The sequence below is a fragment of the Hyperoodon ampullatus genome, assembly GCF_949752795.1.
Source record: "Hyperoodon ampullatus genome assembly, chromosome: X".
Taxonomy (NCBI): Eukaryota; Metazoa; Chordata; class Mammalia; order Artiodactyla; family Ziphiidae; genus Hyperoodon; species Hyperoodon ampullatus.
The window spans coordinates 34,155,066-34,166,013 of record NC_136913.1 but is presented as its reverse complement, the minus strand read 5'-3'; the positions used below and the strand labels follow the sequence as shown (position 1 = coordinate 34,166,013).

The window sequence follows — 10,948 nt, the reverse complement described above, 5'->3', positions numbered from 1 at the left end:
ATCTTTATGTGCTTGGATGAGCTCCTCCTCCGGGAAGGAAAGGACAGCAACCCACTCTGTTGCTAAATGTGCCCCTGATGACCCCAGAGAGCTCTTAACATTTTGTTCCACTAGCAGCAGGCGTCAGATGTGCAGCTCGGTCCTCGGGGAAGCCTCTAAGTTATATCAGGTTAGGCTATGCCCAGCCCATGATCAATACCCCAACTGCATAGCCACGTGGGAGCATGCACCCGCCCCTGGGTGGCCACCACTCCAGAGGACCTCACCTCTGAGTGAGACAGACTCACTGCTGGAGAGGATACCATTCCAGACAATACCGCCCCACCCAAGAGTTCACCGCTGGAGATGCCTATGCGTCCTATACCAGAGATGACACCCCAGGGCCACGGCACCAGCTGGAGGCCTAGCTGCTCACCCAGGTGGCCCGACTTCCCAGTTTATATTGCGGAACGCTGCCATGCAGATTCAGACTTTCCAGAAACAGTGGAATAAACGCATTGCCCCGATGGCATTGGGGGACAACCTACTATGATATGATTTTGCAGAACTTGCTAAGTCCTTGCTGGCTGACCCTACCCTATACCAAGAGGCTCGTCAGACTGTGAGTTTGTCCCCTGCCGACAGCAGGACAGCACTGTATCATATTTCCCCACGGAAGCAGGCCACGGTGTGCGCTCCAAACCAGACAGCTCCCCGCCTACAAATGACTGAAGGCTGTTAACGTCCTCACCACTAACTCAGATGCTTCAGCATCACAGGGGGGACTGTCCTGTAAGCAGCTGACTTAGGATTTTTTTTTTTTCTTGTAATAAAAGGGCCTGACCTTAAGCTTCGGATTGCCTAGGCACCCACATCAAAGACAGCTACCTTGAATAAACACACTGCGGGCTACAGGACTAGAGGAAGAGCCAGGCGGCCCCACCACAGAAGCTTCCTTTGTTTCGAAGGTCTCTGGTCCACTTAGGGAACTGACCATCTGACCACTTGTTTTTCCTTTCTGGCATTTTCATTCCCGCTCATGTTTTAAATTCACCAATAAAGACTGAACCTGGGAAACCCCAGGCATCCCATGCTAGACCCCAATAAAGGACCCCAGGCCTGCACACGTACTCTCGTTTTACCCATGACCTCGCTGTGTGGCTCCACGCGTGCCATGTGTCCTCCAGGACCTGTGAGCCATAAACCATGTTTTTTTTTCAAAGTTCCCTGATGGTTGTCACTGAAGTGCGTCTTGCAATCATAATACGAACCGCAAGGTGGTGGTGGCGGGGGGGCGGGTCCAATCACAATACTGGCTCCCAAAGGGGAAATGTCTGGGAGGGCTGCCTCAAGCAGTATGGCGCATGTGAGGGCCCCAGGCATTTCTGGACAATAGCGTCAGTACTGAGAGGCTGAGCCCACCCCCAAGACTTGTGTTGTTTACCTTCCTCCTGTAGCGGTTCTTCCTCACCCCTCCTTGGGTCAAACGGAGCATCTGAGAAGCAGTCAGTAATCACAGGACCACAGCTAGACTAGAAGGCTCCACAAGGGAGTCACAGTCTCTGGCCTCATGGGACAGAGGAATCATTAGAACTCCTTCGGGATTAAGAAGTACAACTGAGGTATTGGATTTTTGAACAACACGTGCTCAATCATAAAATAACGGTCAGGAAAGCACTGAGGACCAGTGATGATCCCCACTGCTCTTTGTGCTCGTTTCTATAAGAAATGGGTCTGAGTCCACAGCTGGCCACTAAATGCACAACATGGGTGGTTTTCTGACCTCTCAGCCCTACCCCTCCCCGCCCCCCCCGATTAAAAATTCAGGTGTGAAGAATTAGGGTCCACATTGGAGAAGTGTGGTTTAGTTACGCCAAAGAGGTACACAGAACCAGTGAGCAATTTTGGCGGATTTACGTGCATCACACTGTGGAGAGAGGGAGACGGGTGGTGATCTTCATAAGACCTCACAAAGTACACTCTGGTTGCAAAGAAGCATACACACGTGTCAATGGTTATGTGGAGAATCGACCAAGGGACAGGAGTTTGGGAGAGAGGTGCTCAATAATTCTCTAGAAAACTGATTGTAGTCTACGTGGAAAGGCAACCCAGGTCTCTGTTCTAACCCTAGGATGAAATATTGATGACCCCCATTGAAAGAGGATGAGAGATCACAAACTGAAGAGGAAATGTCACCTATCCATGAGACCAGCAGAATGTAAATCACGAACAACCCAGCTGGAGGGGTTGGCCAGGAGGCACAGGACAGGAGTGATGCCCAGCTTCAACGCCCTCGTCCCGTCCGTGCTCAGGGGCTTGGCGGCCTGCTGAGGAAAAGTTTTGTTCCATCTCAAACTGTGGTTCTTCATAAATTTTTAAAAATTTACTTAAGCTTCTTTCCTAGTAGAAGCTGAGCAAGAAGAGACTGTCCTGTATGGCTGGGTACGGGAAAGCTGGCCTCGCTGAAGGTCAGGACTGTGCCGAGAAGGGGGGCAGGGGGGTAACTGAGCTGCTACAGAATCAGAACAGCTGTCTGTCCGCACCTCTTTGTTCTCTCATTATGTAAACCTGGGAGAGGCCTCAAGAAACCACATGACACAGTGTCCTGTGTATACCCCATTTTATTGACTGAGGTCACTAGGGGTGTAGCTGAGAGTCAGATCTGACTTTACTCCAGTTTCCACATCGTCTTGCACAAGAAGTTTATATCGCAGACTTCAGTATCCTCGTGTGGGAGATGATAAAAACAATCCTCCCTCACGGAATGGCGAGGATTAGTGAGAAGGCAGGGAATCACCGGGTCTGCTGAGGACTCATCAAATCTTTCACTGGGACTGGTGCCCTGGTCCCATTGGTTAACCGGTGCTCACTGCGGCCAGGCTCCCGAACCCTGGCCTTCATGGAGAGCACTGCCAGGCAACCCTGCCCCAGGGACTCCAGAGGCTGCGTTTGGGAGCTGAAGCCATTTTCCACCCCCACAGATGTCTCAAACTGGTTGTTCCAGGCCTTTCTGAGCCCACTGTTGTTGCTCCTTTCTCTCTCTCTCCTCTTTTCCAAAGGCGAGGAACTGCTCAGCAAATGTGGTGCTAAGCGCCCGGCGTGCTCTGTGGTGGAGGAGACACACACAGGTCTGGGACTCCCTCCAGTCTACAGCCCTCACACTCCAACACGGAAGGCTAACTGGGACAATCCCTGGACCATCTCCCTAGCTCCGCTGCCAGCTCTGGACCAGTATCCTCCTCTTCGGGGGAGCTGCCCCACACAAACACATCCTCCAGTTATGTGGTTCCGGGGCCGCCCCCGTTCCTACCTGACCCACATCTCCCTCACCATAGCTGACTGGTTCAGGGGTCAGCCAGTCCCAGTCCCACCCCTTATGCCTCCTGTTGTCGGCTTAAGGCCGGGCACCTGAGGACCAGCCTGGGTTTGTTCCCCAGCACTGAGGGAAATGGAAAAACTTACTCCTTGTGCTTCATGGGTCTTTGAGGGATTTTTCATTCCACTCTCCAGGAGGGAAAAAGGGAGCAGGACTGATATATATTATTGGTGAATTTAGCAAAAGAAATAAGAGCATGACGATTCGGCTCTATCTAGACTGTTTAACTTTGGGATCTGCATTTGCACCAAGAGGAAATGCTATAAGCTTACAACGGCTTATAACCTGCAGTCATCCAGAACTTCCTTTGGGGAACTAGTCAGGGTAGGCTAACTGCTGTCACAAATATCCCAAGTCTTGCTGGCCTAAGACAGTACATTTCTATTTTTTGTTCTGACCAAGATCCAGTGCACAGTGGTGGTGCAGGCGATGGGGTGATAGTCTCCTTATGTCATTCAAAGGCTCAGGAAGGGAACCCATACGAGAGCAGGTTTCAGATAACCGCAGACCCGCTCAGCAGAAGAGGAAGAAACAAAACAGAACGACACAATCTATTACAGAAGAGATACACGAAAGTCTTCTAATGTCAGAAAATGCCAAGCTTATTGGCACTTGGGATGCTCCCTATCTTACCTACAAGCTCCACACCATGTACCCCGAATAGAAAAGACTCCCTAACTGAAACACTGAGCCCCTCCATTCAGAGGAGAAGACTCTTATGAAATGGGCGTCCCAACTGTAGATCAGATCCATGCTAGTTCCCTTGGCTGATCACATGACTCCTTTACTCCCAGATACGAATGGACAATGTTTGCCAGATATTTGAGGAAAGTCAAAGAGAAGATCATGATGAACAAACAGAACTATTTCTGGAGAAAAAAAAAACTATAATACAGGAAACGGAAGAGAACAGTACCAAAAATTACAAATTCATATTCTCAGAATTTTAAGGAAGACAATGGGTTTATAAAATGAGAACAGGGTGCTATAAGAGGGCACAATTAGAGAACAAGAGGAAGTCCTTGGAAACAAATATTTTTGCAAAGTTAAAAACTTAATAGATACCAGGTGCGCAGGTCAAAGTCACCCTGCCTCACCCAGGCTGTGATGGAACGTGGCAGCAGCGTTCCTGCCCCGCCCACCCCATGCGATCACTTCCGGTAACAGAACCGCAAGCCCACTGCCTACCTCCAATAACGGACCCCACTTCCGGTCTGTCCCAGAGCGGCCGCCCTCTTCGACCACACGGGAGAGCTCCGAGGCAGCGACTGCAGGCCCCGCGGCTCCGCCTTCACCTTGGCCTTCACGCCCGCCACGATGCCCGTGCCGTCCACCATGAAGCAAGCGCCGCCCTCGCAGGTGCGCCAGAGCTACCACCCCGACTGCGAGGCCGCCGTCAACAGCCATTTCACCCTGGAGTTCCACGCCTCCATGTTCTGCCTGGACGTGGCCTTTTACCTTGACCGCGACGACGTGGCCTTGAAGAACTTCACCCGGTTCTTCCTGCGCCGCTCCCACGAGCACAGCGGGCGGGCCCAGAGCCTGATGCGCCTGCAGAACCAGCGCGGGGGCCGCCTCAACTTCCAAGACATCAGGAAGCCAGTCAGTGACAACTGGAACAGCGGCCTCAAGGCCATGAAGTACGCCTTGTTCCTGGAGAACCGCGTGAACCAGAGCCTGCTCCACCTGCACCAGCTGGCCACCGACAAGAGCGACCAACACCTGTGCCACTTCCTGGCAACTCACTACCTCAGCCAGCAGGTGGCGTTCATCGGAGAGCTGGAGGGTCATGTCACCACCCTGAGCATGATGGAGGCCCCGGACGTCGACCTGGCAGGGTCCCTCTTTGACAAGCTCACCCTGGGAGACAGCGACAAGAACTGAGCCTGGACTGGACTTCCCCAGAGCCACGGGGTGACCAGAGCCCTGGTCACCGTGCCTGCCATGCAGACGGCAACACTGCCCTTGCAGAAGAAGTTCGCTTAAGTTTTTGGTTTTATGGGGTTTTTTTGGCAACAAGTGCAGGACTCTCTTTTCCTGGACTTTACGTTATCACTTAAGTTTTTTTCTTCCAGTTTTTCCATTTATTCCAATAAAGTTATTTGGTTCCTAAAGAAATAAAGGTCTCTCCTTGGTTCCTGTGTGCAAATTGCTCACTTTGTAAAACAGGTATCCAGGAGGCTCTCCACCCACCCATGCCACACCCACATGCAGCTCAGGATCTCCACAGAGGGAGGGAGAAGGCATTCCTTGGGGCCCTGGAAAGTGCAAAATCCATCTTCCCCTTATAAACAATGTGGGTATATGGGGGGTGGTGAGGTGAGGCCCTGCTGAATGCGGGTGCCTGCGAATAGCAGGAGTATAAAAACACGGTATAAAAATCACAGTAGCGTTGCTTCTGGAGGAATGGGATGGGACAGGGATTAAAATAAAGGGTCCTTCAACTTTACCTGAAAACTCTGAGTTCACTAAAATATGTAAATGTTAGTGTTTGTTGATTCTGGGAAGCAAGATGGAGACCCCAGAAGCCAGCTTGGCAGGGTCCCTCTTTCACAAGCTCACCCTGAGCAACAGTGATAATGGTAACTGAGCCTCAGGCTGGCCTGCACACAAACATAGGGGTGACTCCCTAGTCACCATGCTGGACATGCAGACTGCCCTTACAACATGTGCAAATTTGGTGTTTTTACTGTACTCTTTCTTCCATTAAGGTAACATGGTACCCCAAACCCCAAATTACCTCAATAGAAGGACTGAAAAATATAAGGTCTAGGCTGAAGGTCAATTTGTGATATTGAATATCAAGTAGAATATAGCTCTCTGAAGGTGAAGCCAAGTTATTCTGACTCTGGCTGCTTTGAAGAATGTAGAGGATGAGGACAGTTGAAGCTGAAAGACCAGTTAAGAGATCACTGTAGCAGCCCAGAGACACAATGGGGGCTTGAACTGCAGTGTTGGTGCAGGAAATGAAGAGATGCAGACAAATTTCAGATGAACTGGATGAGTCTACAGGATCTGCTTTATGGACCAGAGGTGAGGAATAGGAAATGACGAAAATAATCTAGCCTCAAGTTTGGATTTGAACACCCTGGCTGATGGTCGTGCTATTTATTAATCTGGGGGTGTTTGCAGGGGGACTCGAGGGGCTGGGAAGGCGTGTCATGTAAAATCTGAGATGCCTATTAGATACCCAAGAGGAACTGTCATGCAGGTAGCCAGAAAAATGAATCTGGAGCTCAGGGGGATGTCAGGTTTGGAAAAATACATGTGGGACATATTAGCCTATACAATATACATAGATGGGTTGAGGTCATGGAGTAGATAAGCTCACCAGAAAGGAAGTAGAGAGTTTATGGCACAGGCGGCCCCAAACCCAGAGCAGCCAACACTCAGAGGATGGGATGAGACACTGGAACACCTAGAGAGCTGCTGGTCCCACTTGGACCACTGCCTCATTCCAGACCGTGGCCACCTGTGTCTGCTCAGAGTTTATCTCAAAATCAGCCTGTTCTTACTCTCAGTGTGGTCTCTGCTTTCTCCCTTCTCGATGTGGAGAGGCATGAGCCTATTACCTTGTCTTCTTGACTATAGGTAGAAAGACAATTATTTCCCAGTAAAAGGATTTCCCAAGGAAACGACAGACCTGCTTATATATGTTTGGTTTGGTTTTGTCTTTTCTATTCCCATTTTGAAACTCTTACCCTCTCTCACTCCATTCTCTATTTGAGCTGATGAAATCTGTTCCCATGTAAACCCTAAGGTTGTCTAGGTCCGAGAAAAAATACTCAAAACATATTATTTCTTCTGTGTCGTGTATACTTTACAAAGGTCAGAGTTAGAAATTTTCAGACTTCGTATCCTATATTCAAAGACACATGAGTAGCTTGAGTCGTTTTAGAGTTACAAGATTGCTTTTAACATTTACTGAAATGTGAACAAGTTTAGCTAAGGAGTCATTTTTTTCTACATTTCCCTATAACTGTGCTTCAATACTTTCTTAAAAATGAGGATTATGGTCCTTTGAGTTTAGTTTCCAGAAAATGGTGTTGAATGGTATTTCCCCCTTTACTCTTTTTAGTCAAATTTGTTTTCTTTTTTCACTCTTTCTCTGTCTGCTTTGAAGTCCCTGCTCTCTCTCTGATACAGTCTCTCTCTCTCTCTCTCTCTCCCTATATATATATATATATATATATATATATATATATATATATATATATATATATACTGTTCTCCTCTAGATATCAGGAAGCACAGGCTGAGCAGCTGTTTGTGAGTGTTTACAACTATAAATTGACTGAAGATCCTTCTTACTCTCCTGTTTTGGAGAAGCAGTTCGCTGTCTTGGATCCTTCACCACAGGTTGACTGGATTCAAATCCCAGTTGAGCCACTTACTAAATTGGGGGAACTTGGGCATGTTATTTCACTTCTCTGCACCTCAGTTTCCTCATATGTAAAACAGGGATAATAAAAGTGTCAACCCCATTGGAGAAAATATTTGCAAATGATGTGACAGACAAGGGCTTAATATTCAAAATATACAAACAGCTCATACAAGTCAATAACAACAACAACAACAAAACCAACCCTATCAAAAAATGGGCAGAAGACATTTCTCCAAAGAAGACATACAGATGGCCAAGAAGCACAGGAAAAGATGGTCAACATCACTAATTCTTAGAGAAATGCAAATCAAAAGTACAATCAGGTATCATCTCCCACCAGTTAGAATGGGCATCATCAGAAAATCTACAAACAACAAATGCTGGAGAGAGTTTGGAGAAAAGGGAACACTGTTGGTGGGAATATAAATTGATGCATCCACTGTGGAGAACAGTCTGTAGGTTTCTTAAAAATCGAAAAATAGAGCTACAGCATGATCCAGCAACCCCACTCCTGGGCATATATCTGTAGAAAACTATAATTCGTAAAGATACATGCACCCCAGTGTTCATAGCGGCACTATTTACAACAGCCAAGACATGGAAGCAACCTAAGTGGCCATCGACAGATGAGTGGATAAAGAAGATGTGGTATAGGTATACAATGGACTATTACTCAGCCATAAAAAAGAATGAAAGAATGCCATTTGCAGCAACACGGATGGACCTAGCGATTATCATACTAAGTGAAGTTAAGTCAGACAGAGAAAGACAAATGTCATATGATATCACTTGTATGTGGAACCTAAAATATGATACAAATGAACTTATTTACAAAACAAAAGCAGACTCACAGACAGAGAAAACAAACTTATGGTTACCAAAGGTGAAGGGGGGAGGCGGTATAAATTCGGAGTTTGGGATTCGCAGATACAAGCTACTCTACACAAAACAGATAAACAACAACGACCTCCTGTACAGCACAGGGAACTATATTCCATATCTTGTAATAAACAATAAGAAAAAAGAATATGAAAAAGAATACATATGTATAACTGAATCACTCTGCTGTACACCAGAAACATATTGTCAATCAACTAAATTTTTTAAAAGCCATCAAACCCATTGGGTTGCTGAGATTAAATGAGTTAATGTTTTCTAAATACGTACAACAGTGCCTGGCACATATAGGACATATAGTATTTGTAAGCCACCACTTATCATCATTACCATCATTATCATTCACTTACTGCTAAGTTCATTTGTGGTGTTTATGACTTGTTGATGAAAGGATTTCACCTTTATACTTTGCCACTAGGGGTCTCTCTTGCCTTTCGACCAACTGTGTCACTCTGCATATCAAGAAGGAGAAATCCTTCCCAGCTGCTTGGCTGCCAGTGGCTGCCAGGCTTCAGGAGGGTAGATGGCTGTTTTCAGTGCCCCAAGCTCAGGCCCAAGCCTGGAGGTGAGTTTTGCTGTGACAGCCCTCTGTGGTAAGTCCCCATTTGTCTCAACCAGCCTCCCCTTGAAATCGGCCCCTAGAACAACTGTTCTGCTTATTCTTCCCCGACCCAGGTGGCCTGAGCCTCCCTCCTCTTTCCATCCTGAACTACAGTCCACTCCTCAGAGGTGGCAAAGACTGAAAGGATGAAAAGCTAAGCCTGATCCCACCCATCTTCTGGAGGTTTGGACCTGAAAAGGAGAGGAATGGGTGGATTGGAAGGGGAGAATGGCCAACAGGGCTACCGATGACATAATAACGAAAATTTAGGTCACCACGCACTGGATTGAGCACAGAGGTTCTCAAGCTTTGCCGCACCTTAGAGCCACCTGGGAGTTTGTAGAGCTCTCGATGCCCAGGACACCTCCAGGACCAATTACATCAGTCTCAGGGGCAGGACCAAGACATCCCAGGTATTGAAAGCCAGTGCAAGCACCTTGCTACTCAAAATGTGGTCCCTGGACCCGCAGGACAGTGTCATCTGACACTTTGTTAGAAATGCAAAATCCCAAGCTCTACCTCAGACCTACTGAATCAGAACCTGCATTTTAACAGGACCCAAGGTGATGGATAATAGGCACATTGAATTTTGTGTAGCATTCTTCAGCATCCTATTTGTTAAACGTGGTGGCTGCACCTTGGAATCGTCTGGGACGCTGGAAAATAACACTGATGCCTCGATTTAACCAACTCACTCAGCCATACCCTCATGTGAGTACCGGACCAAGCACAATAAAAACATACCAAGCACAATAAAAACCCGAACAACAATGATTGAACCAACAATTATCGATCACACACACATATTTACATACTAGCTTTTGCGCAATGTGCTGTTTTGTCACAAACTGGTGTTTTTAGAGTACGGGTTGGCAAACTACAGTCTGCAAGCCAAATCTGGTCCCCAAGGGTTTTGATAAACAAAGTTTTACTGGAACACTGCCGCACCCAATCTATTACCTATTGTCTGTGGCTGCATACACACTAGCACTACAACTGCACAGTCAGTCATTGCAACAAAGACCCTGGGGCCTGCAAAGCCTAAAACGTTACAGGAAATCTTTGCCAAGCCATGTTTTACAGTAATTTGCCACAAGCCCCGAAGTCATCTCAAGCCATCAAATATTTTAAACTTTTCACCTGTCTTTATGCAGCTCTTTGTCTTTTCCCGTTTCCTTCCATTTTCTTGTCACTTTCAGTGAATATTCTAGACTGGCTTGGATGTTTATAAGATTTTATACACATCCCTAACCCTCACACGCCCCAGAATTCTAGTTGTCACCTTCCAGACTGACATCTTTGCGTATTTCACAAAGTCAACCTGTCAACTTTCTTTGTGTCTACAGCTTCCTGGGCTCCACATGTGGCTTTGTTAATTAAGGGCCAGCAGTCATCTCTCTTCTGGGAGCATCAGAGTGGGACTAGCCATTTTGATTCTCCATAATCACATAGTCATCACACAAGCTGTTTAAAGTGTACTCATTTTTAAGTTACTGCAATCTATTCCAATCATTTTTCTTACTGTGAGTCATTTAAGTTTCATTAATATGCAAAGCGACTGCCTTGCCTGAGGAGGAATAGACTCCTTCCCTTTCATCTGTATTTTAACGTTTATTTTTTGGTAACATTACTTTTGGTTTACAACATGTTATATCTGATATTAACTAGGCCACATGCAACAAGGAGATCTATTCTCTTTTTTTTCTGTGCG

General features: G+C 46.9%; 1 protein-coding gene across 1 annotated transcript; it reads left to right on the top strand.

Annotated features, from left to right (window-relative positions):
• Positions 1-4,690: 4,690 nt before the first annotated feature.
• On the top strand, positions 4,691-5,239 carry LOC307069418 (ferritin heavy chain-like; the record flags this gene model as incomplete). Its single annotated transcript, XM_079727760.1, has 1 exon — positions 4,691-5,239. One exon carries the CDS (start codon positions 4,691-4,693, stop codon positions 5,237-5,239), a length of 549 nt encoding a protein of 182 aa, XP_079583886.1.
• Between the last annotated feature and the right edge of the window lie 5,709 nt (positions 5,240-10,948).